The sequence below is a fragment of the Neomonachus schauinslandi genome, chromosome 8 (genome assembly GCF_002201575.2).
Source record: "Neomonachus schauinslandi chromosome 8, ASM220157v2, whole genome shotgun sequence".
Taxonomy (NCBI): Eukaryota; Metazoa; Chordata; class Mammalia; order Carnivora; family Phocidae; genus Neomonachus; species Neomonachus schauinslandi.
The window spans coordinates 118,371,341-118,398,935 of record NC_058410.1 but is presented as its reverse complement, the minus strand read 5'-3'; the positions used below and the strand labels follow the sequence as shown (position 1 = coordinate 118,398,935).

Genomic DNA, 27,595 nt, shown 5'->3' with positions numbered 1-27,595 from the left:
CCCCCCCCCACCCCCCCGCGGGGGTTCTTCTCCCCCCCCCCCCCCCCCCCCCCCCCCCCCCCCCCCCCCGCCGTCAGGTTCTATCACGTCACTGTAGCTTTTCCTTCCATGGCAACGCTTGCCTGGTCAAGCCCACCACTGTGGCCCCTGAGCAAGGTCACTGGCTGGCTCTGAGATTCCCAGCACATGAGTGATGTTTTATATTCCTCCCTCCTGGCACTGATCATCTTCCAGAGGTAAAGAGTTTTCAAACAAAAGCTGAGAATAAAGAAAACTGGAGCTTCTCAAAAAACTTCCCAAGCAGCCTGGGAAAGGGGTTTTAAAAAAGGTACCACCACCTAGAGAAATAGCTGCGTGGGACCACTTCTCGCATTTTCCAGACAGAGATGGCCGCAGGGCAAATTCCCTCCCGTTCCCAGAGAGAACATGGCACCTACTGTAGTCATCTTTATTAAGCCACAGGATTCACAGGCATCTTGGTGGCTGGTGTCCATGAGGGCAGCTGGCTGACCTCCCCGCCCCCGCCCCCCTTAGCCCCCAGCTGCGCAGAGTGCCCGGCTGCTCAGCGGCAGACTGGTGCAGGACAGTTCTGGTTGTCTCCTTGAGAGATAGCTTCCTCTTTGGAAATGGCCTCACTCAGGCCCTGCAGATCATCGAGCAGGACAGAGAGGGATCCTGGGAAAGAACACCCCAAGGGATAGCAGCCGGACTGGAGAAGGCTGTTGGCAGCTCCAGTGCAGAGAACAGGGCTGCCATCAGATGGGAGGGTTATGAGGGGGAGGGTTCTCTGGCCCAAGGCAGGCATGGATGAGAGAGGCTGTGGGCCTCGAAGGTCATGGAGAACGATGCTCATGCATTAAGAGTGCCTAGAGGAGAGATTCCTAAAGTCCCACACATTTGTCCCTTCCTACATGGACCATACCTTTTATGGACTCCCTGGTGGGGGGCGCTGCTGCTGGAGGTGCAGGCGCTGAAGACCCTGGGGCCCGAGGGCTGGACTCCACAGACTTCCCCTTATCCAGCAGGGAAGGAAAAACTGCCAACAGTCGCTGCTGCTTGTAATGGGAGAGGAGACCCTCCTGCTGCAAGGTGGCCTGGGAAGGAGAGGGTTAAACGCCACCTAGCCCAGGCAGAGCCGCCCCTCCTCCTTCTCCCCTCCACTCCCCAGCCAGCTCAAGGGCCCTGGCCTCTGCTCTCCCCTACCAGCATAAAGTTCTTGTCCCTCTCTAGCTCCTGCAGGCGCTGGGTCAGCCGCAGCCCCTCCTCCTTCCGGGCCTCATCTTGCAGGCGCCTGAGCTCCTGGTTCCGCTCCTTCTCCCGGGTGGCTTTGCGCTGCATCTGGCGCAGGGAGACCACTATGTGGAAGCCAGGGCACAGAGGGCACAGCTGTGGGGCAGCCCAGTGGCACTGAGGCACCGTGAGAACAGGACTGGAATCTTGGGCAGGAACATTGGGCCCTGAGCTCTACAGCTCAGGGAAACCGTTTAGGCTCCAGGGCGGTCTCCTCTGTATGGTGGGAGCGGTGGCTGATGCTCTACGACCCTCTGACTCCGTGAACCCAAAGTACCTTCCCCATCCCTGAGCCTTCCTGGAGCTGCTTAGGGGAAATCTGAATATGAACTGGATATTCGATTTTGTGCAATTAATGTTTCCTTAATGGGTGACAATGACACTGAGGTTATATAAGAAAATTTCCTCTACATACAAGTTATATCCTCTTTGTAGGAGATGCAGCTCGGTGATCGTGACGTTTGTAACTTACTTTAAATGATTCCCCAAAAAATGCATGTATCAGTGTATATGTATATATGGATAGAGCACATATGGCAAAAGATTAATAACTGCTGGGTGCTCGGCTGGCTCAGTCGGGGGAGCACATGACTCTTGATGTCGGGGTTGTGCGCTCCAGCCCCATGGTGGGTGTAGAGGTTACTTAAAGAAATAAAATCTTTAAAAAAATTGGTTAATAGGGGCGCCTGGGTGGCTCAGTCGTTAAGCGTCTGCCTTTGGCTCAGGTCATGATCCCGGGGTCCTAGGATCGAGCCCTGCATCGGGCTCCCTGCTCGGCGGAAAGCCTGCTTCTCCCCCTCCCACTCCCCCTGCTTGTGTTCCCTCTCTCACTGTGTCTCTCTCTATCAAATAAATAAATAAAATCTTAAAAAAAAAAAAAATTGGTTAATAACTGTTCCATTTAGTCAGAGGAGGTACACAAGTGGGCATTATGTGGCTCTTGTAATCTGTCCAAGTATTTGAACTTTTTCCTAATAAAACGGGGAGGAGCACCTGGCTGGCTCAGTCAGTAGAGCATATGACTCGATCTTAGGTTTGTGAGTTTGAGCCCCATGTTGGGTGTGAAGATTACTTAAAAATAAAATCATAAAAAAAAAAAAAAAGTTGCGGGTAGACACGCACAGCAGAGAACACCGTGTAAAGATGGAGACAGAAGGGAGTGATGTGCCTACAAACCAAGGGACGCAACATATTGCCAGCAACCACTGGAAGGGAGGAGAGAATCATCAAATATAGACTGTCTCTCAGAACCTCTAGCAGGCAACCAACCCTGTCGGCCTCTTGAGTTCAGACTTCTAGCTTCCAGCTTCCAGTACTGTGAGAGAATAAATTTCTATTGTTTTAGGGGGAAAAAAAAAAGAAAGAAAGAGAGAAAAAATCTGGGGGTAATGGTTGGTGTGAGGTTGGGATGGCCCTTGCCTTTGTGGAGGGGAGTGGCTGCGCGGGACCCAGGGGGCTCCAGGGCCGGTCATGTGCTGGTGCTGGGTATGGATGCTGGCTAGAGGAGTGTGTTCACCGCCTGAGTATTGATCTGTACCATTTCTTGATAACTTCATTATGTGCAGCTTTAAAACAGCTTTAAAAAAACCTTGTGTCCACCACTTCCTTCTCCCTGGATGCCCACGCCCGTCCCAACAAATCTCACCTGCCTTGCCATGCTCCCTCCGAGCCTCGTTCAGTCTCCTCTCTGTTTCTAAGAGCTGTTCCCGCAGCCTAGTTTCCACTTCAGCCACCTTCTCCTGCAGAGCTGGGGGGAAGGTGCAGATGGGGTGTTGCGGGGAGCGTCGCTTCTCGGCTCCCCCCCCCACCAGCCCTCCACAGTACACCCATTGCCCCTGCTGCACACCTTGCCCATACATCTCCTGCTGCTGGGTCAGTTCCTGCCGGAGACTGGCAGCCTCCTCCGTGCTCTCCTGCTGGCCCTGGCGAGCGGCTTCCAGCTGCAGCCCCACACCAGCCAGGGACTCCTGGGTCCGCCGCAGCTCCTGCTCCAGCTGCTGGGCGACCTCGCTCAATTGCTGCCGCTCCGCTTCCCCTGTGAAAAGGTGGCGCTCACAGGCCTCTCGGTGCCCCAGGCACCAGCTCTCCCCTCCTCTCCATCCCCAACACACCCAACTCTGGCCCCTGCTCCAGCTCAGTGACTCCAGGACCAGGCGTACCCTGCTCGCGGGCCCGGCCCACCTCCTGCTGGATGATGTGGGCACTCAGCTGCAGTTCTGCATCCAGGCGGTTCCGTTCTTCCCGCAGCTGCTCCAACTCAAGGCTCACATCTGTGGCCGGCAGGGGTGGGGGACAGCTGGGGCGGGGAAGAGAAAGTCGGGAAATCACCCAGCCTGATCCCGAAGCCCCCTTCCCTCTTCGGTCCTCACTGTGTGGGGTCCCAGCAAACAACACCTACCCCCTCCCATCCACCTCACAGCGCCCCAAACTTCACCTCTCCTGGCGCAGGCGAGCAAGGGCCAGTTTTCGAGCCATCAGGCCTGGGTGAGAAAAGGCAGAAAGCAACAGAGAGGAGTTCGAGGAGGAGAAAAGGGAAGGGGGGGAGTAGGGGGAAGGATCCCCAGACTGTGACAAGTAGGCATGAGGATGGATGTGGGGGGCGAGAGCCGGAGGGGCGGGAGTACAGCGTGGCCGTCAGTCGCCCTACCCACCCCGAATGGTGTGGACCCTGCGGATGGCATAACTGACTCGGCTGCTGAGGCAGGGCAGCTGGGCTATGGCGCGTTCCACTTCAGCCACGGTGCTCTGGAGCCAGGTCTGAAAGCTGGAGGAGGCACAAGGTCACTGACCCTTCAACCCCACCTCATTCCCTAAAGGACTTGATGTGACTTGTCGGGACAACTCCTTCTATCCTATATTGCTAAGTATGTGGAGAGCAGGGAAGGGAAAATCCTAGCAGGGAAAAGAGAAGCTGAAGCCAAGGGCTGGGGCCAGTCATGTCTGAGCTTTCTCAGCCGATGAAGAAGAAAACCTGAGAGCTTAAGCCCTTTAGTGTTTGTTAGAAATAATCCCGTTACTCGTAACGACAGCACAGCTATGCTTGGTCCCAAAACCTAGGGTAAGCTTCTCATCTGGGTCCTAGCAATCAGTGTCTTTAATAAGAGCAGTAAAAACAAGAACAAACTTCAAGGGGTCACACCTGATCTGGACCCAGAGCCCATAACACAGCAGAGTTCAGTACAAACGATTCTGCGGGGGCTAAAATGAGTGCCATAAAGCTGGCTCATCTCTAGCTGATTTGGACTTTTCTGCCTGCAGGCCCCTGGACATGTCTCCTGGCTCTGGAAGTCTCCTGGTGCTGTATGCCACGTCTGGGTGTATGAACTTAGGTACATTTTCCTCAAGAACAAAGGGCATAGCTTCCATCAGTTTTCTAAGGAGCCCTTACCCCAAAGAAGGCATTACATGGCGGTGTATCTTTTCAAGCAACCTGCAAAGTTTATTTCTCATAACCTATTTTTTGATCACTAATATGCATTAGAGATCAAAGCTATCCTAACAATTTCCCGATGACAGTGAAGGCCAGATCCATGTGCTTTATCAGCTGGCTGTGCCCAAAGCGGGACCAGCATGGCTCGTCAAAGCTGAAAAGCTTACACAGGCCCTGGGAGGAGGGCCAAGGCAGCATCCTTGGGCAAGGACGGAACTCTCCAGGAGAGTCCAAGTCTGTATCAACTGAAAAACAAGCAGACGACAAAGGCTGACAGCTGTATCCCTGTCAGCACAGCAGAGACCCTTTATCTAAAAATTGTCTGAGCAGGTGTTTCCAACACCTCCTGTGGCTCTTACAAACCCATTTTCTGATAAAACCTCCAGGCCATCTAGACACACACAAACCTGACAACAATCTGAGTGTGGGTTGTTTCAAGCCTCGTGGACTTTGGCCATCAATCATTAGCAAGAACCATTTCAGTGATGTCCTAGTGCCAAAGTAAAACCCTGTGCACAGGGGCGCCTGGGTGGCTCAGTCGTTAAGCGTCTGCCTTCGGCTCGGGTCATGGTCCCGGGGTCCTGGGATCGAGCCCCGCATCGGGCTCCCTGCTCGGCGGGAAGCCTGCTTCTCCCTCTCCCACTCCCCCTGCTTGTGTTCCCACTCCCCCTGCTTGTGTTCCCTCTCTCGCCATGTCTCTCTCTGTCAAATAAATAAATAAAATTTTTTTTTTAAAGATTTTATTTATTTGACAGCAACAGAGAGACAGCTCGATCCCAGGACCCTGGGACCATGACCTGAGCCGAAGGCAGACGCTTAACGACTGAGCCACCCAGGCGCCCCAGTAAATAAAATCTTAAAAAAAAAAAAGAAGAAGAGGGGCACCTGGGTGGCTCAGTCGTTAAGCATCTGCCTTCGGCTCGGGTCATGGTCCCAGGGTCCTGGGATCGAGCCCCGCATCGGGCTCCCTGCTCCGCGGGAAGCCTGCTTCTCCCTCTCCCACTCCCTCTGCTTGTGTTCCCTCTCTGGCTGTCTCTCTCTCTGTCAAATAAATAAAATCTTTAAAAAAAAAAAAAAAAAAAACCCTGTGCACAGTGTACCTTCCCGTTCTCCTGGAAACGGGGCATGCACAATGAGTAGAATCTGGGTGGTTCATTATAGCTAGTCTAATTCTGTACAAAGCGGAAATTTTTCATAATTTTTTAAGTGAAATTAGTCCTCAAGGTACTAACCCAATAGAAAGTGATGGTGGAGGGGCGCCTGGGTGGCTCAGTTGGTTAAGTGTCTGCCTTCAGCTCAGGTCATGATCTGAGGGTCCTGGGATCGAGCACCGCATCAGGCTCCCCGCTCAGTGGGCAGTCTGCTTCTCCCTCACCCTCGCCCTCTGCTCCTCCCCCCTACTTGTGCTTGCACTCTCCCTCTCTCTCTCAAATAAATAAAATCTTAAAAAAAAAAAGTGACGGTGGGCAAGGACCTATCCGACACCACAATTTTGCTACACCGATAATTCTTCCGTGATCCGTCCAGAACAGCGTCACGGTAACAGTAAACATTTAGAGTCAGATAACACGCCAGGCACTGTGCTGGAGGTCTACGAGGACCACGTCAGTATCCCCAAGTCCAAAGCTGAGGAGGGGTGTTACCAGCACAAAGAAGTGTGTGTTCCTCCTCAGAGGTCTTTCTAAAGGTTATAAAACAGGCGTCGAGAAGGAAACACCCCGGAAGTGGGTATGAGAGACACAGGCTGGCAAACGATTAAGAAGGAAACCAGCATACATTTTAGATAGACCATCTAGTAAACCATAGGTGCACAGCTTTAGAATATAGGTTAAATTTGGTTGCAACGAAACAGGGCGTACCTGCAATATATTAAAGAAAGAATGATGGGAGTAGCCACACTCTCCATCCTCGAGCAACTCTGAAGGTGGCGATCCTCCCAAGTGAACCAAACTATAGGAGGAAGCGTGGCCTCACCTCCGACCAAACACGCATGCGAGGCCTAACAAGCAACCCTCGTGTGAACATGGAGCAGGCTGCCCCAGGGAAAGACAAGCACAGGGACTCTTATAGGGCCAGACACCTCTCACCCTGCACCCTCCAACGGCCAGCTTCCCAGCCCCTCTTGCCTGGGCTCTTAAACTCCACGGTGCCCAGGAAGCCAGGGAAGCAGAAATGCTACTGCACACCCCTCCGTCCCAGATACCTGCTAACAGAGCCGGCCACCAGCTTCAGCTGCTCCTCGGCCATGGCCCTGTGCTGCTGCTTCCGGCGCTGGACCTCCTGAGCCCGGCTCAGCTCCAGCTGCAGGGCCTGGGAGGGATACAGTGAGGAGAGGGGTCCCCTCGCCGGTGTTTTGGGGGGAGTGGCGGGAGGGATCCCTGACCCGCCCCCTTAGCCTCTGCCTGGCTCAGCCACAGACCTTGGCGCCCATCCGCTCCACCTCCACCTCTGCAGCTTTGTCCTGTAGGGAGCGCTGCAGGATGGCCTGCTCCTGGCTCTGGGCCACAGCTCTTTCCTGGAGCTCTGCCACCTGGGGGGGGGCGGGAGGGAGGACAGGACAGGGCACAGCTAGAGCGGAAAGCTGCAGGGGGGCACTGGGGATGGAGGCGCTGGTGCCAAAGTCTCTGAAAGAACATCATGCAGGGAGACAAGCTTGGGTTCCTGAGAATGGAGTCTGAGTCCAGGTTTCCTTCCAGAAGCATGTTCCATGTGCCCACACCTTGAGGAAGCTCGCTGTGACATACCCACAAACGCTGACCGCCTCTGCCCATGCCACCCATGCTTGGCCACTGTCACCTCCTCAGAGAAGCTGTTCCTGAGCATCCTGCCTAAAGCCGGCCCACCCCATGGTCTCTTTCTGTCACACTTTTACACTTTTCTTGAAAACACACATAATTACTTGACATCATCTAAGTGCTTGCTCCAGAATGTAAGCTCCATAACAGCAGTGCTCGCCTCTGTCCCGGGCTGTGTTCCCAGCACATGGTAACCACTCAATAAATCTTTGTTGGATAAGTACCATCCCTACGTAAGGAGCCAGGAGCCGGGGGGAGAATTCGGGGAGAGAGTCAAGTGACCTGTCCCTTCAGCTGCTCCACGCAGCCTCTGTGCTCCAGCTCCTGGGCCTTTAGCTGCACCAGGAGGGCAAACACCTTCTCCCGCCAGCGCTTCAGCAGGGACTGGCACTTCCTGGTGAACTCGGGCTCCAGGGCATCTGAAGGCTGAACCTGCGGGGTGGAGGAGGGGTGGCAGTGTGGGCTCCTGGGGCAGCAGAGCAAGGAGGCGTGTTTTGGGCCTTTTTTTCTGTCCTGCCCAAGCAACAAGAGCCACAGCAAGAAGAGGTGTTCACCGAAAAGAAGATCCCAGCAGGTTCTGGCAGCGCGCCGACCGCTGGTACCCACAGGAGCCACTGGGGGCGAGGGGCCTACCTTCCTGGTCAGCTCCTCCTCCTGCATGGTGAGGATGTGCGTAAGGCTCTGCACACGCACCTGCAGCAGCTCCGCTGTGGTGCGCAGGCCGCCCCGGTCCTCCTGCAAGTGCTGCGGGTGGGAGAGGAAGGGACAGCAGTGGCCTCCGTGGGACCTTCACGCAGGCCCACAAGCGGCCTCCGGACGCTGCCCCTTGTCAGCACCGCCTTCTCTCCTGGCCACCCCTCTCCCAGGATCTGATCCCTGAGCCCCCCCACCCCACCTCCAGCCCCCACCCAGATGCACCCTATACTCTCTCACTTGCATGGTTTCTAGAAGCTCCTGTCGCTCCGATTCCCAGGTCTGTCTGTGGACCTCAGGAGGGACTTGCTCCCCCACATATCTCCTTAAATTCTCAACCAAGGTCACCTGTGCCTCTAAGTCTTCTTGGGTCTTGCTAGGGTTGGGGTGGGAACAGGGCAGCCATCATGAGGCACCTGGGAGACCCGCCGCATCCACGACCTGCCAGGTCCCCCTTTAGCTGCCCACCCCCACTTTACCTCAGCTGCTTCTGTAGCACCTCAGCCTCCCTCTGGGCCACAGCCAGCTCCTTGGCTTCCCCTGCCCTCCTGGTTTCCAGACTATTCAGAGATTTCTCCAGGCCCTCAGCTTTGTTGGTCAAACTGGAAAGAGCCTCCTGGTGAGCCTGTGTCAAGGAGGAGAGCTGTGGAGAGAAGAGAGGGCACAGCAGGGGCCAGCTCGCTCCCACATCTGGACTTTCCAAATCTGCTCCTGCTCGGGCCTTATCCCTGCACTCCCATCGTCTGTAGCCTTAGACAACCACCCAGCAAATGGCCCAACTGCACATGGCAAAATGGAGACAGACCTCAGTGCCTCACTGCCCTCCATCCACCTGCCAGTCCATCAGCAGTTCCTGCCGGGTCTCCCCACTAAATAGCTCTTCACTTCTGTCTCCACCACCACCGGCCCTTACAAGCCACCCTCATCTCTGCACAACAGCAACAAACTCCTGACCAGTCTTTAAAAGGCTTCAAGGCAGGGGGGCACATGGGGGGCTCAGTCAGTTAAGCGTCTGACTTTGGCTCAGGTCATGATCTTGGGGCCTGAGACAGGCCCCGGGCGCAGCGGGGAGTCTGCCTGTCCCTTTCCCTCTGCCCCTCTTCCCATTTATGCGCTCTCTCTCTCTCTAATAAATAGAAGAAAAAAGTTTAAATAAATAAATAAACCCTTCAGTGGCTTATCACGGCACTCACAGCAAAGCCCAGCTTCTGCTCTCTGCCTGCAAAGTCAGACATGCCTTGGCCTCTGCTGTTTCTCTGAGTTCAGCTCCTACCACTTGGCTTCTCCCAACTCCTCAGACCTTGGGCGACATCACCTCCTCAGAAGGCCTCACTGGGCCCCCTACCACCTGCTCCATCCTACCACCTGTTCCAAGTCCTTTCAGCTCTTATCGTCATCGGGAATGATCTTCTCCACAGCTTAGTGTCTGCCACACTCTGTTCCAAAGGAAGCTCTAGAACCTTGTCCTTTTCTCACTGCGGTTCCAACAGTGGTGAGGATGTGGGAGACACGGCAGGAGTGGAGGGACGGCTGGCCGAAGAAGGAGAGAGGCTGCCCTCTAGCCCTAGCTTCATACCCTGAAGTGGTCATTTTAGAATGAAATCACAAAACTGGTCTGTCTATCTATCCATATATCTATCTATCATCTATCCATCTATCTATCCATCCATCCATCTATCTAAAGTAAGCTCTACACCCAACATGGGGCTTAACCTCACCGACTGAGCCAGCCAGGCACTCCACAAAACTGTCCTTTTTAGACATAACATACAAATCTGATCATGTCATTTCCCTATTTAATACTTTTCAACAGCTGCTCATTGCTCTCAAGGTGAAGTACAAAGTTCTGAACAGGCCCCGAGGCCTCCCCGTGCACACACCATCCAGGGCCCCTCTCATCTCCTCACTCCCCACATGCTGCCAAGTGTCGCCAGGTCCCATCACCTCCCCACATGCCAGCTCACCAGCCAAGTCCTATTCAGCTCAAATGACAATTTCTCATCATGACGCATCTTTCATAAATCTAAAGGCCATTTATATTTTTCTTTGAACTATCTCCTGTGTCCATTTTCTGCCTAGATTGCTATCCTTCCCTTATCAACTTCTAGGCACACTGTATATGTTAGGGGCATCAGCCTTTTCCTGTGATATGAACTGTAAATATTTTTTATCATCTGTTCTTTAATTTTACTTTTATTTTGTCATTTCTAAATTTAGTATTATAAAGCCAGTGTATCAATCTTTCCTTTAACGACTCCGGATTTTGATTCATAGGCAGAAAAGCCTTCACCAATCTGAGGTTATAAAGGAATTCACCCAGGGGCACCCGGCTGGCTCGGTCAGTAGAGCATCCAACTTCTGATCATCAGGGTCATGAGTTCAAGCCCCATGTGGGGTGTGGAGATTACTTAAAAAAATAAAATCTTAGGGGCGCCTGGGTGGCTCAGTCATTAAGTGTCTGCCTTCGGCTCAGGTCATGGGTCCGAGGGTCCAGGGATCAAGCCCCACATAGGGCTCCCTGCTCGGCGGGAAGCCTGCTTCTCCCTCTCCCCCTCCCCCTGCTTGTGTTCCCTCTCTCGCTGTGTCTGTCAAATAAATAAAATCTTAAAAAAAAAAAAAAAGGAATTCACCCATGTTTTCTTCCAATATCTTTATGGTTTCATTTCTTAACATGTCAACTGACTAAGGTGGTGGTATTCCCTAACCCTCCTGTCCATATTAGGGCTCCCTGTCCTTCTCCTGCATGGCATTTCTCCCAATTGCAATTAATTAATTAGGATTAAACTAGGTGTTGAATGTGCATGCCCCCCACTAGGCCATCAGCTCCACCCACAAGGACTCAGGCTGATTAGCCCACCCCAGGGTCCTGGCTCCTATCTCAGAGATGGTAAAGAGTAAGCACTGATAAATGCTTCCTGAATGAGTCATCTCCCTTCCCCAGTCCACCCTCTCCCATCCTCCTCACCATCCCCACAATGCTCCCACATGAAGCGAGTACCCAGAGTAAAGCAGGAAGACAAAATACTTCCTACTGGAAGGGGAAGGAGAACTTCAAGTGGTGGGAGGTCACCTGAGTCCTGGGAGAAAAAGTATGACCTTTATTCAAAGACCAAAACACCCAAATCCATCTTTCCAGGTCCTCTGATCTCTCGCCTTCACCAAACATCTCATCACTCCACTGCTCACGGGGCCTTTTCTGTGGAACCTGCTCTTTGCTGGGAAGCTTCTGCCCAGTTCATCCACTGTGAAGCTAAGCCCTTCTCACCCCCACATTCACCTGCTCCTGGTGCAGCCTCTTAACCTCCTCCAATTCCCGCTGGCTCCCCTCTTCCAGGTTCTTTCGGACAACCTCGGCCCCAGCCAAGGCAGCACGCAGGCCCTCAGCCTCAGCTCGGCCGGCCTTCTCCGCCCGTGCCAGAGCCTCCAGCTCCATGGCCTGGGCCTCCAGCCTCATCTTCTGCTGCAGCGAGGTCTCCCGCAGGACTCGGACCTCCTCCTCAAGCCGCCGCAGCTCTTGCAGCTGCCGAGAGATCAGCTCAGCCTGCTGGCTCAGGGCATGTGACCCCTCTAGCTCCACAGACCTTCAAAGACAGGTTAGCACAGGTGAGACCTGTCTCTGGTGCTGGGAGGGTGGCGGAGGGCACAAAGGGACACAGGAGAAGGAGAGGAGGATCCCTCTGCTATTGTGTGTGGAGATGGTGAGGATAAAGTTGGGCCATGGGGGTCTCTGCATCTGTATCACCGCTGTCATGTATCATGGCCCTACTAAGCATATTAGGTCCACTATCTGGGCTCACAGGACTTAACGGCTAGCTGAGATCATGGAACACGATCTCTGCTGAGCTACATACAGGCAGATGCATTAAACATCAAATGTGCACATCATTAGGCCACACATTCTAAAATGGAGGGGTTGGAAGATACCCAGAGACTTCTGAATTCTGATTTAAGGGCAAGGAAAAGTTGGGAGGCAGTTTCAGAGAAAGAGAGTCATGGCTTCCAGTATCAATACAGCGAGACCAGATGCTAGTTAAAAGCATTTATTGAGTGTTAGATATCCTGTATGAGGAGTTGACAGCACATCAATAAATTACATAGTCTACTGGTGTCTTGTAAAGTTTAAACCAGCTTATAATAACATGGCTCTTGACATAACTCCCTCACTGAGGCCCAGAACCACTCCTTTTTTCTTTTAAAATGGTGGGGATCTACAGCCTAGAGGTATTAGTTGACTGGCCCAAGGACCCTAGTTGGTAGCCAAACTAGTCTTTGTCTCCTGAGTCTTTGTCTCCTGACACCCACTCCAGGGCTCCCCTTTTTGTCATCATGCTCCTTCCTCTTGGACAGGGTTCAAGGTAGACCCATGTGCAATCCCACTCCAGAGCAAAATGGCAGAATGACATTCCAGTACATTTGGGAAAAGACACACAATGAAACATCAAGAATAAGAATCAGAACTTTTACAGACAAAACATCAACAAATAGCATGGCCAGCTCTAATGGCAAGCACTCCATCAGAATGAATCCAACACTACCACAGTACAGTCTATACTCCTAGTTTGCACTTCATTATCTTGCCTTCTATTATGCTTATTACTGTCAGCTGTTGGTCAATCTACCTCTTCCCTTAGGATTTTTAATTCACTGATATCAGGATCTCATTCATTTTTGTTACCCCCATTCCTAGCATCTAGCCCACTGCCTTATTACTTATACATTATAAGTTCCAGTAACTGCTTATGCAAAAATGCACAAATTAGGGAACTAAAGGCTGAAACGGGGTAAGGAATCTACTTCAGTGAAGAAGGGTCACTGGTAAGCAAGCCTGAGAAAAGAGCAACAATGAATCCCTACCTGCCTCTCCGCCCTGGCTCCTGCCCATTGCCAGAAACATCCTGTTCCCACACGACCACTTGAGGTCTCTGGTTGTCTGGCCGCCTCTCTGAGACATCTTGATGGGTTGAGGGTTGGACCAGGGGAATGTCTGAAACCCAGGTGGGAGCCATTCTTGGTACAGTTGGAAGGGGACGAGCTTGGAAGTGGGATGGGGGAATCAGCCCAGTGGAACCTGAGGAATCACAAGGACAAAGATGGTCAGTTTCCTAAGGAGAGACAATCACCAGTCCCCGTGCGTGGTCCCACTGACCTGGTGGTCGAAACATCTCCACATTATTTGAAGTCTCTAGATTCTGTGTCCAGCCATCTGTGTTTCCCTGGACAATAGGAGAAACAAGGACACCCCGGTTCAATTTTCAGGCCACCTTCCAAAGAGAAAGCCCCTACAATAATAAAGTCATAATCCTTTAGTAACTTCCCAAGAGAAGCAGGAAATACCCAAAGATCTCTTGCTTGACCCAACCTGGTTCCTGATAGAAGAACTATGGCAATAGCCATGAGATGGAGGGAATTCACTGAGACAGGCTGAGAGGGAGCTCTTGGGCTTTACTCATACTTTTAGAATTCCGGGCAGAGCCTTTACCCTCCTCCTTAAGTTTCTATGGTCTCTGCGGTTCCTTGTCGGAGGTGAGAAAGGAGGTGTGTGGTGCAGGGGCTGTGCACCCAGTCTCCAGAGTTCTCTCCATGGCTCAGCAAGGCCTTCCGGAAGCCCATCCAGACACCACCAAGCCATGACTCCTGGCTCCTTCCCTATTAAAGCACTAGCCCAAGGCCTGGCCCCAGATGAATGTGGCCACATAAAGGGCAGGACACCTCCACAGGTCCCCTGGGAATCCAGGCAGCCTAGACCCGTTGGCAGAAAAGCCAGCTTCCTGACATCTCATCCAAACCCTTCCAGCAACTTTCCTCAGTTTCTCTCTACTATGCCCTCAGCTGCCATTCCTGTCGCCTCCCCTCCTCTCTCCAGAGTCCTAGGGCACAAGAGAGGTCTCTTCAAGGTCTCCCTACCCTCCCACCAGAATTCACCTATTTCCCCCGCCTATCTGGGATTCCTATCAACCCTCCCTCACAAGCTCATCTGCTTTTTTCCTGAAGGAATTATTCTGGTCCCTCACTCCCCCCTCATCTCCCAACTGCCTGCTCGAGCTTCCCTGCACTCTAGCAGGCTCTCACTTCTCTTTCCACCTCACCTCCTCTCCCCCAGAAACCCGAGTCTTCACCCTGCTGGACCCTGGGCTCTAAGGCTGTTCGGACCACCTCATCTGTTCCTTTACCTGGTCCCTGTACCCCTCTCCCCCTATGGACCCCGGAACCCACCCCCGTACCCCCTCTCGGCCCCTTCCCGCCCCCAACCGACTCTTCCCGAACGCCCCTTACCCAGCGCGAGAACGCCCTCTGCCCTCTAGCCACAACCCCTACGCCTCGCTCCCAGGCGCGGCCTCCGCCCCTGACCGCGCCTGCGCAAAGCGGGCAGCTTGGCGGGCCGCTCTAAAATCCTGTTTCATCCGGGGAGGAGGGAAAAGAGGTGCACGCAGGCGCAGTAGTGTCTAAAGCCGGGCCCAATTGCGGCGTTGAGGGACGTCTCCGCGCCCTGGCGGCTCCTCCCAACTCCGGGAACCCGGGAAAACTTGTGAACTAATCAGAAAAAGCGGAAGGCGGGAGGTAGGAGACACTCCCAGAGCGCCGCCCAATAGAGCGGAGGGGAATAAATGAGCTGGCCAATCAGGAGTGGCACGGAGGGCGGGCTCGCTCAGCGCGGAGTTCGGACCCGGGAATTCCGAAGGCGGGGCGGGCGCTGCCCGCGCGCGGAGACCGCGCCCCTCTCGATCCCAGCTTCCTCGCTGTCAAACAGCCGCGGTAGCGCCAGCTCGGGCCCGAGCCGGAGGGGTCCGGGGGCCACCGCACACTCTAGCACTGCCTGGAGAGGAGACTACTTGGAGACTGCACCGCGGTAGATCGGAAACGGGGCTCGCAGGGGAGGGGAAAGGCTGGTTTTGCCTTGCATGATCTTGGGGAGCTCTTTCCCCCGTTTTTGTCCCACCCGGAGAAGCTGGGAAGTCAGGGTTTAGACCTGCTTTGTCGGAGAACGTAGGGACCATTTTCACTGCCTTTTGGGGGATGACAGTGGATTCCCTTCCCACTGGGGTTAAAGATAACTAGTTATGAGTGAGGGATTGGCCCAAAGGGCGAGGCGTGAGCGAGCAAGAGGGTTACTCTATTTGGATAAGCGAGTCTGACAGGAAGCTTTTCTCCAAATTACACTGAGGTGACAAGTTAGTATTGTACAGAAGCAGGAATCCCTCTACACACATCTAGTTTGCATTTCCCTGGAAGCTGCCTAATATATTGTTGCCTTGCACAGATTGAGTCTCCCTGAATACTTTGTGGCCTGAGGATCCGGTTCAACTCAAGTGCCATAGGACGTGTTCGATTTTGCACTTCACTGGGACCTTCCCTGATTTTTTCAGTTGCAAAGCTGCTTGACAGTTTTGTTTGCAGCGCATGCCTAGGCTCCTTGCACTCTGAATTCGCACTACTCAGGCCTGGGTTCTCATCTGAGCTTTGCCACTGAACCCTGGTGAAAACTCAGGCCTGTGCTCAAAGTTGAAATTGCACAAAGCACAGCTCAAATTTGCATCAGACAGAAAGTGAACTCAGGCCAGCGTGCATGGCTCAGGTGTGGGAAAGGTGATGGACTCCTGAAGTGGAAGAGGTGGTGCAGAGGGGGCACCACCCATGCTGCCCTGCTTCCAGCTGCTGCGCATAGGGGGAGGCAGGGGTGGTGATCTCTACACCTTCCATCCCCCTAGCGGGGCTGGCTGCACCTACCGCTTGGGCCGTAGGGCCGACCTATGTGATGTGGCTCTGCAGCCCCAGCGGGAGCCTGGCTTCATCTCTGGAGTCCATGCGGAGCTGCACGCTGAGCGCCGGGGTGATGACTGGAGGGTCAGCCTGGAGGACCATAGCAGCCAAGGTGAGCAGTGAGCAAGGAGGCCTTGCGCCTGGGCAGTTGCAGTTCTGGGCTGGAATGAATTAAGGGGCTCTACAGGGACCCTGCCTGCCTCCCAAACTCCCTGTCAGGTTGGATGGACAGTTGTAGTCCAGACCTGCATCTTCCCACTAAAGGTGTGCAGTGTCAGAAGCTCTCTGTGGGGCTGACCCTGATGGTCCCTGCCTAGCTGGAACCATCTAAACAGGGGCTGGGAGGTAGATCCAGGGCCTGGGCCATCATCAGGGAAGCATCACAGTGGGGATATTCTGGAGCCATTGGGGGCCAAGCTCAGATGACTCAGTTTCCAAATTTGCTGATGCACCTTGTTCTTGTCTGAAGGCAGTTATGATATGTTGGATTATGGGTGTTGTTTTTTTTTTTATTTGAGAAAGAGAGTGAGTGAGAGAGAGAAGGAGCAGGGGGAGGAGAAGGGAGAGGGAGAAGCAGACTCCCCGCTGAGCAGGAAGCCTGATGTGGGCTGGATCCCAGAACTCTGGGATCATGACCTAAGCCCAAGGCAGACGCTTAACCGACTGAGCCACCGAGGTGCCCCTTGGATTATGTTTTAATGATCAGGGCATATGTCTTACTCCCTGACTTGCAGGCATTTGCAGTCAACCTCAGAAGGCCTGGGTTTGCCACTGTCCCCAGGTGAAACCTCAGGCCTGTCCCTTCACCTCTCTGGGTCTCAGTTTCCTCATAGGTAAAATGTAAGGCTTTGTAACGTTTGTTTTGGGAACGTTGTGGAGATTAGAGAATTATAGTAGCCAACATTCGTTTAGTGCTTACTGAATGAGCCAGGTACTGTTTTAAGTGCATTGAAGGTAGGTGAGCACTAATATCATTCCCATTTTATAGACTAGGCAAATGAGGCACAAGGTTAACTTGTCCAGGTAACATAGCTGGTAAGGGTGGAGCCAAGATCTCAACCCAGATAGTCTAAGGTATGCCAATAACTGTTTCTGCACTGGAGCTGAGTGTGTCTGAGAATGGGACCTCAGCAGTGAGGGAAGGAGTCCATTCCTCCGTGTGCCCTGTGGGAGGGCATAAAAAATAAACTTGTTCCCAAATCACAAGGAGCTTAATATCTGAGATCACCTGCTCAGGGACTTCAGAGTGAGAATTTGATGACAGGTGTCATGTTCTCATGTTCCCTAGAAAATCAGAGGAGGCCAGATTTCTTCACTCCTGACTGGTCATTTCTGTTTTTGTCATTCTCTGTATCTGTCTGGTGCCCTGCCATCAACAGGGACTCTGGTCAATAATGTCCGACTCCCAAGGGGTCACAGGCTGGAGTTGAGTGATGGGGACCTTGTGACTTTTGGCCCTGAAGGGCCCCCAGGAACCAGCCCTTCGGAGTTCTACTTCATGTTTCAGCAAGTCCGAGTCAAACCTCAAGATTTTGCGGCCATTACCATCCCGAGGTCTAGTGGTGAAGAGGGAACCAGGGCTGGCTTCCGGCCTATGCTCCCCCCCCCAGGGGGCCCCACAGCGCCCCCTCAGCACCCTTTCCCCTGCCCCGAAAGCCACATTGATCCTCAATTCCATCGGTAGTCTCAGCAAGCTCAGACCTCTGCCCCTCACCTTCTCCAGGAGTGGGGGTGAGCCACAGGGCCTGCCTGTTCCCACTCCTCCTAGGGAGGTGGGGACCACCCCTTCTGCCCCACCCCCAAGAAATCGGAGGAAATCGGCTCACCGAGTGTTGGCAGAGCTGGATGATGAGGGCGAGACTCCTGAGGGCCCCCCACCAGTCTTTATGGAGCCCAGGAAGAAACTCCGTGTAGAGACAACCCCACGGACACCTGGTGGGTAAGTGGAGAGATCTTTCTCAATTTTTAACTCCTTTTTGATTCCTTTTTAGAGCCCCAGGCTGGGAGGTGGCCCTCTGCTCTGGGGATAGGAATGGGAATGGGACTGGGAAGTGGACAGAGCTGGAACAGATGTTGGACTGGCAAAACCTGGGTTAGTTCTACTTTTGTGTTTCACCACTAGTCTAGTGAGTCTATCGAGGTTCACTCTAAGATTATCCAGGGCAAAGTTCTAGGCTTCTTCAGGTTTCCAGTGACCTGGTTTGTGTCACTTTCTTCAGAAATCGACGTGGACGTCCTCGGAAGCACCCAGTGAGCACTCCCAGGGCTCCCCCTGCAGTTGGGAGTGGGGAGCCCTGTGCAGCCCCTTGTTGCTACCTACCCGAAGAAGAAACAGTTGCCTGGGTTCAGTGTGATGGTTGTGACGTCTGGTTCCATGTGGCCTGTGTTGGCTATAGTATCCAGGATGCCAGGGAGGCTGACTTCCAGTGCCCAGGGTGTCGTGTAGGCATCCAGACCTAAGGCCCACCACCAGGGCACCAGAAGACAGAGCTGGCATCTCCAGGCCACAGGTGGACACGGTGGGGCACCAATGGACCTCCTAAGAAATGCCCCCTTCTTCCCTTGCCTCCCCGGGGTGGGGAATGACTATAGGGGAAGTGTCCACTGCTATGGATATTGACTCAAGGCCTGAAGCAGGCCCTCATGGCCAAGGTGACAGAAGAGATGGTTTCCTGCCAAAGATACTGCTGCCTCCGGGAAGTTGCCAGCAAGCTGGAAATTCCGTTACAAGCTGTAGTTCCTTGTCATAGGCACTAGAATGTCTGTGGTCAGAGCACCCATCAACTGCAGAGGCCGTGCCTGGGCGGATAGAAGCCTCAGTCTAGGAACAAACAAGTGCTTAATGATCTTGGATGGCATCACTAAGGCATTCTGGGAAAACCTAAGGCACGGCCTCAAAACTTTTACATTGTGGCTAAACCACTGCCACTGGCCGTGATCATGACCTGGCTTTTTAGAGCTTTGCTTCTATTTCCAAATAAAGAACAAGCAGCTTCATTCACTCCTAGATATTTATTCTTTTTCCAGGCCTGGTACTCCTTGCTTTCCTGTTCTTGAGAATGGTTATGGTCTGGAAAGCTTAATTGACTCTTAGGGGAAGAGACGAGCAAAGCACAGAGGAGTATGAACCTGCTCACTTGATACAGAATGGGCTGGAGGTGGGAGACTGGAGAAAAAGTAATTAAGGTTCCTAGTTTAAAGGAAAAACAGATCCACGGCCATTAAAATAAAGTAGATGGAGTTTGGTTAAGTTCATGAGGATGGCAGAACCTTTGGAAAAGGTACTACCAGGGGAAAAGAGAAAACCTGGTACACCAGCTAGAGCAGATGCTCACCTGGTCTAGTGTGGACCAGCCTTGTACAGTACACGGATTCTCTTCTGTGAGCCTTACACCAAGCCGACAGTGTCAAAACGGTGTTTCTGTAGCTCTTATTAGGAAAGCCTTATCCTGACCTATTGCAATCTTTAGGTCCATTGCCTTCTATCCCTACTTGACTTACCGACCCAAGTGCCCTCCCCATCAAGGACAAGGGCCCCGATTAAGTAATAGCAGAACCAGGACAAAAACATGGGTGTTTGTTGAGTCACTCATGGACAAGGTAGGCCAAACCCTTAAGTGGAAACCAAATGGACTTTGGTATCAACAAAGCACAAGATGGAGTTTCTAAGTTGGGACAATATGCAGAAGCAAAGCATCTAAAGATGATTCCTTAGTATAAAGCCATTAAGGACACTTCCAGAGTTGAGTGGGGAAAGCAAAAAGTCCGCTCCTAATAGGGAATGGGCTATAAAAATCAGGCATTCCAGGGGCGCCTGGGTGGCTCACTCAGTTGAGTGACTCTTGATTTCAGCTCAGGTTGTGATCTCAGGGTCCTGGGAGGGAGCCATGCCTGGAGTCTGCTGCTCTTTCTCTGCCCACCCCACCCCCCCGCTCATATTCTCTCTCTTAAATAAAATCTTTAAAAAATAAAATAAAAATAAGGCATTCCACTTAAATTTCCCCAGGATTCTAAGTCCTAGGCTCCGAGGAACTAGCTCACACCTATAGGGGTCTTCTACAAATCAGTGGGTTCCAATACCGGCTCTCCCTCTGACATCATATGACTGAGCAGTTTAAATGGCACCTTGGTTTCAGGGTCACTGGGTTCTAAGAGCTATTAATATCTAACTATTGGGTATCCCCATCCCCTCTTCAGTAACCAAAGGAGGACAAACCAAAGACAAAAGTTATCTACCTACTGTGTCCCAGGCTTCTTTATTTAAGAAAGTGATGTGGGGATTAAAAACAAGAGCATCCTTGAAATTCACCTTCCCTCCAACCAGTCCCCCCAAACTCCCTGCCCCCACACCCTATGTGTTCCCAAATCCTTTCTTAGTGAATGAAGAACTTAATCCCAAAGCCCTGGTACAAACCCCAGGTCCTCTTTCCCTTGCTCTCCCCCTTCCTCGGGCCCCCACTCCTGGGAAGGGCCGGCATCTCAGTTTGAATGCATGGGAGAGCCCAGAGTGGTGACAGACACAGAGGGAAAGCCTTCACCCTCAGGGAAAGGGACTGAGGAGTACAGCGTGGTGAAGTGAGGGCCCCCATAGCCTGGGGTACCAAAATGGGGCCCTGGTGCCAGAGGAAAGGACACTGGTGCCCCTGAGAAAGGGGCCCCAGCAGCCTCAAAATCCTCTCGTTGTGAATAGTCACTGCTTGATCGTTTGCCCTTCTGCCGACGATTGCAGAACCACACTCGGACCACCTGGGATGGAAGACACAACGTAGAGTGACACTCGATCCTAAGCTCCGGGAAGCGGGGCTGGCTTTGCTTAGTCATTTGGCCCAAAGCCGACAGATCTAGAGCGGTTGGAGGGCAAGAGGCAGAGCCAGCGAAAGGGCGGCGGTGACCGGGAAGGAGGGGGGCACACAGGGACGGGGCACTCACGTCCTTCTCAAGGCCGAGCTGCTGGGCAATGTGGCTGATCTGCTGCAGGGTGGGCTTCGGGCACTGCAGGAACATGTTCTCCAGGTTGCCCCTCACGCGGTTCTCGATACTCGTTCGCTTTCTCTTTCGGGCCTGCACGAGGGTCTCTGCTTTGCATATCTGGAGAGGCAAGAAGGGAGGGAGTGGCAAGGGAGGAAAATGGAATGGCAGGCTTTGAACGTGCTGAGCACCACGAGGGTAGTGACTCAAGAGCAAATTGCTAAGGGGGCACTGCCGGAGGGGTCGCCAGCACCAGATGGTGTGAGAAGGAATCCTGGAAGGGTGGGTCTAGACAGGCGGTTCTGGAGAATCCTGAGGAATTCTACTCCATCCCACTGAGGTTAAGATTACGGCCCCCATGAAGGAGAGCAGCAAACCAGGGAAGGAAGCATCGACAACTGGGCTAAGACTCGGCAGATCCCTGAGCCTCCCTCCCCACCCTCACCTCCTGTAGATTTTCGTTGTTGTCAGCTTCCTCCACCCACTTTTGCAGCAGGGGCCGCAGCTTACACATGTTCTTGAAACTGAGCTGCAGAGCCTCAAAACGGCAGATGGTCGTTTGGCTGAACACCTTCCCTGCGGAGGCCAGGTGCAAGAGAAGCAAGGTGAGGCAGAAGGCAATACCTTCATGACCCCAAGACCCAGGGCCTCCTCATTGTTTCCTGCCTTTCCAAGATCCCACACCGGGATCCCACTTCCTCCCAGAGGGAACTCAAGGTCCAAGTATGTTTTCCCCCTCCTTCTCTACCCTCTTTCATATGGGGGAGGGGGGTGAAGCCTGCCCCCTGAAACACCCTTTCCTTGCTCCCCTGGTGGGAAGAAAAGCCCCAAGTCCAGGCATGTTCTTCCAGGGGAGATGTGGTCCCTGTGTTCAGTGGGGCAGGACATGGTGAGGGAGACCCACCAAAGAGAACCCCCAGGGTGAGCCCCACATCGGCCTGAGTATATCCCAGGGTGATCCTCTTCTGCTTAAGGAGCTTGGCAAATTGTTCCAGGTCTTTCTGCAGAGCTTTGATGTCTTGGGACTGCAGTCAAAAAGGCAGAGGACATGTAAGAACACAAATTCATCAGCTGTCAACCCCCCTTCCCATCTGGGCCCCAAGGAATGGTCTGTGGGAGTATCTGCACCCAAACTGCCCACCAAACATGGAGTAATAACCTATCTACCAAAGTCATTCACCCCAGAAAACACATCCAGCAGATGCAGAGCACCACGCATGCACAGACAGGCAGGCCCTGCCTCCACGAGAATGAACACCTGTGAGCTTATGAAGGGAGCTGCTGCCTCTTCGCTCATTAATACAAAAGATTTCTGACTCAAATATTACCCCAATTTGAGGCAGTTTTGAGACTAGAAAAGTAAACGGCACCATGTCTCTAATTCTCATTTCCATATACTCTCCCCCAGTTTGCTTCCAGGGGATGACATGGCATGTATACGCAAACACACTACAAAATACATGTCCAAAAAGTGAAGGGTATAGTTGGTGCTCATTTTTAAAACTGGGTTATTCCTTATTTTTACTGTATCTTTTTGCAACATATAGGCATTCTCCTTGATTAATTTAACAGATGTATTGCCCTTTCTATAAGCCAGCGGCTATGCAAACTGGACAGAAAGCCCTGGCTTCAGGGGGCTTCCATTCTAACAGGGAGAGACAATTATCCAGTACATTACTATGTTAGAAGCACTATGGACAAAAGCGAAGCAGGGTGGAGGACTACAGAGTACAGCAGTGTAGGAGATGATGGGGATGGGGAGAGTTTTAAGTAAGATAGAGAAAGTGATGCTTGAGCAAAGGGAAAGAGCCAAGTGGAAAGGCCCCGCGGTGGGTGGAGCAGGGTGAAAGACTGAGGAGGCAAGGGATGAGGCGAGGAGCTCACTAAGTCAGGGGGCGCAGGGCAGATTTTGTGGATGCTGCAGTGCATGAGACGGGAAGCTGCTGGATGGATGTGTGGAGTAAAATGATCCGATTTTAAAATGTTCACTCCAGGGGCGCCTGGGTGGCCCAGTCGTTAAGTGTCTGCCTTTGGCTCAGGTCATGATCCCAGGGTCCTGGGATCGAGCCCCGCAACGGGCTCCCGGCTCAGCAGGAAGCCTGCTTCTCCCTCTCCCACTCCCCCTGCTTGTGTTCCCTCTCTCACTGTGTCTCTGTCAAATAAATAAAATCTTTAACAAAAAAAATGTTCACTCCAGTTGACGTGTTTACAACAGACTAAGGAGGCAACTGCAGTGCGCCCACCCCACCCCCAACAGACGGGGCGGCTGGGACCAGGGCGGTAGTGATTGCTTCAGGGTGTATTTCCAAGACCGAGATAGCTGGGTTTCCAAAAGATGGGATGTAGAATGTGAAAGCAATGAGGATGGCTGGTTGGGGCCTTGAGCGACTGGGTGATGGTCGGGGTGGAGCAGTTCACGAGCCATCCCAGCAGGAGACAGAAAATGTGGTAGTCCTGTCTACAAGGGTAGATGAGAGGACGGGAGGAAGGAAAGGTAGACAGAACAGAGGGTGATGGACTTAGCCCTGGGGCACTCCCATGAGGGCGGGTGGCCAAAGGGACCCGAAGAGCAGCTAAACCTATGTGCAGTCCTGGAAGCTTTGAGGGAAGGATTCCAAGGATGGTCGATCACACCAAATTCAATAGGCCAACTTCGGCTCAGTCAAGGCTTCAGAGCGCTAAATGTCCTCCGCTCCCCATCATGGCTTGTCCAAATCCTACTTACGGGATTTGAAATAAGGTAACCCCGGCTCAGATCCTAACTTCATCATTTGGTAGTTAGGACCCGTGAAATAGGCTGGTAATACCTCCCTGGGAGATTTTGTGCCAGTTAATGAGATAATGATGTAGGCACTGAGCACACAGCCAGGCACTTAGGAAATGGACCACAATTGGCAGCCATTATCATTCAAGGCTCAGTCGCCTCCTACAAAGTCTAGGGCCACTGGGTCGGCTGAAGCGCTCGCACCTCCTTCTGTGAGGTCTAAGGGCTTAGTACTTGATCTCTAATTGCTTACACTTGTCTTTGGAGGACAGGAAGACACATCCTTAAGAGTCCTTTGGCAGGGCTGAACGCATAAGTCTTTCAGTGCCTCAGCAGACCCTATGTTTGGGGAATGGCCTGGAGAGGAGTTCTTCCACCACTTGGTTTTTGTCTTGTCCACAACTTACGGAATTAAGGCTGAAATCGGTTAAGTTCTCTACAAGTGGGGGCCAGGGTGTGCACTTTGCATAATGGTGACTCACTAGCCCCGAGGCAGAGGTCAAGGGAAGACAAGCCCTAAACTTGACGGGAGGTAAACCCAACCCCACATGTCCGCACACACAGCCCAAACAGGAGCTTCTATCAGAAATCAGTCCCACCCTAGACTTTCAGGAACAATAACCCTGGGATAAGCACTGTTTTTACCCTCAGGCCACACTCAACCCTAAGGCCAAGATCCTGAACCTGGTGGTAAGGATCAAATTTTCAAGAAGGGCTAAGGGTGGGAGAAGGGGCTCAAACCCCAAGCTGGGTCTGGTGCTGGGCTGGTAATAAGTGAGTGATCGGACCCTGCTCAGGCCAGGCCTAAAAGTGGAAAGCAGCTACTTGACAAGGGCCAGGCGGGAAGAAGGCCAGTCTGGGGCAGCTTCCGACTCCCCCCAGGGCTACCCCAGCCCTCACCTGCCCCTTCTCTCTGAATTCTGGCTTCTGGTTCCCACCTTGCCCGTGCTCTCAAGCCACACAGCCCTCTCTGCCCCGGGCGCCGCCCCAGCCTGCTCCCCTCTTGCGTTCCAGGCCTAGGCAGCTGTAGGCGACCACCTCCCCCTCCCGTGGCCGCCCCCTGCCCAGCCCGGCCACCTCCCCCCGCCAGCCCCGTTTCAGCTCACTCGCCTCCTCGGGGTTTTGCTCCAGCTTCTCCTTGTCCGGCTTCACAGCCGCAGGTGGGGCAGCGCAGGGCTCGGGGGAGGCCCCCTCGGAGTTGCTCTCCACCCCGGCTCCCCGCTCGCCCTCCGGCTGAGAGGTCTCCAGGCCGCCTTGGGGCACCAGCCCCACTCCAACCTGAGGTCCACAGTAGGCCATCCCTCCGCAGAAGTCGTATGGCGGGGGGCACGGGGGAATCCCCCACACCTCCGCGCCCGGCCCAACCCCCGGCCCGATTCCCGACCCGCCGGGAGGGCCTGGGAAGCTCAGCCAGGTCCGAGGGTCAACCCAGCCGGGCTCCGGCCCTCCCGGCCCATCGCCTCCACCGCCCGGCGGGGGCGAGAAGGCCAAGTCGGAAGACAGGTGTCCCGCCATGGGGAACGGAGGCGCCCCAAGCCGGGGGCCTGGAAAAATGAGGGCTCTCCAAAGAACTGCTCAACACCTCTCTCCCTCCCCAATCCCACCCACTAGCCTTGACCTCTGGCCCCGCCCCCTGGATGGGTGGAGGAGAGGGCGGCCGGGGTGGGAGAAACTGAGGCGAAGGGTGTTTGCCTGATGGTGGCGGTGGTCCGTCGCAAGGGCGGAAAGCCGGGGACCTCCAACTGGGTGCCTCTCCAGGCCCTGGACTCTTGATGCAGGCCCGCCATTCGGACCTTCACTTCCAACTCCCGATGGGCTGCCCACCCTTCTCTGGGGCTCTGCACACCTTAGAACTGTCTGGGGCCACTTGGACACCTCCTCGCCCATGTTCAGCAGCCCAGGTGCTTGACCCCTTTCCAAAGACCCTGGGCCCATCTCCTGACTGGGGCCTCGCCATCCTCTCAGCCCCTGAAACATTTCTGAGTGTGCATGTTCCCGGACTGCTGTAGCCACCCCTCAATTCCTTAACAGCCACCCTCTGCTGTCCTCCCTCATTCCCAGTCCCTTTCCCCACTCCCCCACTGGGACTTTGGCATTCCCATCCCAATTACTGGCAGGTTCAGTTACCCCAAAGCCACAGATGCCCTGTGCCCATCAGCCCAGCCGGCCGACTTCCACCCCATCTCCAAGGGCTGACTGCCAGACAAGGCCTCTCTTCCAGGCCTCAAGTCTTCTGCTCCAGAGCCCCTTACCTACCAGACCCAGGGTCTGACCTCCCCTTCCCCTTTTAAGGGCCAGACTCTGGACTGACTGGGCCCGCGTTCTCTAACCTTTGTCTGGCCGGAGGGATCAGACACATCTACCCCACAGGCCCCCCACTGGGAGACCCCCACCTCAGCTTCCTTGTCCCCCATCAGCGACCCGAACATCTAGCCCCATCGTTGGCTGTTCCTCCCCAGCCCAGGCCTCCAGCCCTAGGCCCTGGGTGGAGAAAGCCAAAGCAGAGAGATGGGCAGAAAAACGTATCTGACTTCAGGTTCAAAGAAGCTGGGAAGGGACTGGGGGAAGGGGGCAGGACAATGGCCTTGGCTGGACAATCCCAGTCCCCAGAGGGGGCAGCTCTAACCCTAAACAAGTGCTCAACCCTTGAATGGGCCTGGATGGCTCCCCTGGGGACTGCTTCCTGCCCCCCAACCCCCAGCCCCAAACCCCCACACAGAATCCCTCTCAGAGCAGCTAAAAGAACTCCAGCAACACCATCCCCCCCCAATCCCCTCAAAGCCTGAGCCTCAGACAGGGCCCCCCACTGGGACCTAGGTATCCCGCTCCCCTTCCTCTGGAAGACTGGGGCGTCCAGCCTTGTCAACCACCCCTCCCCCAGACCCCCAGGCCAAGGGATGCACTTTGTTTAGTGGGGCTGGTGGAAAGATGCAGAAGAGGTGGAGAGCGATTTGGGGAGGAGGTGCAGGAAGCCTGTCCTAAGCTCTCCCCCACCAGGGTCTATTTTTCTAGGCTTCCCTGACTGTCCACACTGTTGGCCTAGTACTTGATTCTGTTTGCAAGAGAATAGCCCTCAGAGATCCTGTCTATGAAGGATGATGTTTGCTCCCAAAACTTATCCTAAATGGAGGCTCTAGGGCAAATTGGGGGCTGGATCAGAGTTCTCCACAGCTGGGAAGGTCAGAATCCTGAGCCTAGGGACACTGACCTCTGCCTACTTGAAGGCAGCTCTTCAGCTCGGCCCTGTCTGCGGTTGTTTGCTGGGGTCGGTGGCTCAGTGTCTGGTTTCTGAGGGGCTGGGTGTCCTGGTGGGGGCCCTCCTGACTGTGGCCTGCTGTCTTTACCTTGGTATCAGTGAGTTTTTTGAGCCTGGTTTTTTTTTTTCTTCTGAGTCTGTATAACACAGCCCCGTTCATGTGCCCATCTGTATGAACTTTTTGGACAGCTAACCGTACGCATGCATGTCCACACTTCACAGAGGACTGCCGAAAGATCCACGGGGCAGTGGGGCGGGAACTGCATTCACCTCTAAGCCACTAACTGCCCAAAAGGCAGATAGATTAAGAGGCCTGGTGGGGGTGGAGAGATGTGCTTTAGAACAGGAGGGGGCCCCTCCCCCGCCATCTCCCCCACCCCCAGGACAGAGCCATCACGGCACCTTTGTCATGCATCTATCTGCTGTCTGCCAAGAAGACAGCCTCCTGGAGGAGGGGGAGGGGGAGGGGCAGGCCCAGGACTTGGCTGAAATCCCCCACACTAGTGCTTCTCAGCTCGCCCCGCTCTACGTTCCCAGAAACCTCTCTCCCCATGCCAGTCCCGAGAGCCCCTGCTGCCCATCTTCCCAGCGACTCCTCAAACACCTTCCCATTTCCCCACTAACACCACCCTCTTATTTTT

The 27,595-nt window shown here is 53.8% G+C and overlaps 3 protein-coding genes across 9 annotated transcripts; 1 reads left to right on the top strand and 2 right to left on the bottom strand.

Annotated features, from left to right (window-relative positions):
• Positions 1-441: 441 nt before the first annotated feature.
• On the bottom strand, positions 442-14,554 carry CCHCR1 (coiled-coil alpha-helical rod protein 1). 7 transcript variants are annotated; one of them, XM_044917700.1, is made up of 18 exons: positions 13,661-13,983; positions 13,355-13,421; positions 13,063-13,276; positions 11,486-11,789; positions 8,688-8,851; positions 8,449-8,584; positions 8,149-8,259; positions 7,798-7,947; positions 7,140-7,250; positions 6,924-7,030; positions 3,942-4,054; positions 3,725-3,770; positions 3,450-3,586; positions 3,137-3,325; positions 2,936-3,037; positions 1,204-1,355; positions 923-1,094; positions 442-675 (listed from the first exon to the last, which is right to left on the bottom strand). In XM_044917700.1, exons 1-18 carry the CDS (start codon positions 13,901-13,903, stop codon positions 563-565), a joined length of 2,631 nt encoding a protein of 876 aa, XP_044773635.1. In that variant the 5' UTR covers positions 13,904-13,983; the 3' UTR covers positions 442-562. The 7 variants fall into 7 exon arrangements, with proteins under 7 accessions (XP_044773635.1, XP_021552536.1, XP_044773638.1 ...); XM_021696861.2 differs by lacking the exon at positions 13,661-13,983 and adding an exon at positions 14,482-14,554 and having other exon boundaries at positions 547-675; XM_044917703.1 differs by lacking the exon at positions 13,661-13,983 and adding an exon at positions 14,482-14,537 and having other exon boundaries at positions 547-675; positions 923-1,052.
• A 515-nt stretch (positions 14,555-15,069) lies between these two features.
• On the top strand, positions 15,070-18,963 carry TCF19 (transcription factor 19). The gene is given in 4 exon segments (XM_021697021.1): positions 15,070-16,078; positions 17,346-17,566; positions 17,568-17,905; positions 18,186-18,963. Coding segments are annotated over 4 exon segments (1,038 nt in total). The 5' UTR covers positions 15,070-15,840; the 3' UTR covers positions 18,427-18,963.
• A 1,243-nt stretch (positions 18,964-20,206) lies between these two features.
• POU5F1 (POU class 5 homeobox 1) lies at positions 20,207-25,213 on the bottom strand. Its single transcript, XM_021697001.1, has 5 exons — positions 24,809-25,213; positions 21,839-21,959; positions 21,380-21,510; positions 20,896-21,054; positions 20,207-20,712 (listed from the first exon to the last, which is right to left on the bottom strand). The coding sequence occupies exons 1-5, from the start codon at positions 25,211-25,213 to the stop codon at positions 20,446-20,448; spliced, it is 1,083 nt and encodes a 360-aa protein (XP_021552676.1). The 3' UTR covers positions 20,207-20,445.
• Between the last annotated feature and the right edge of the window lie 2,382 nt (positions 25,214-27,595).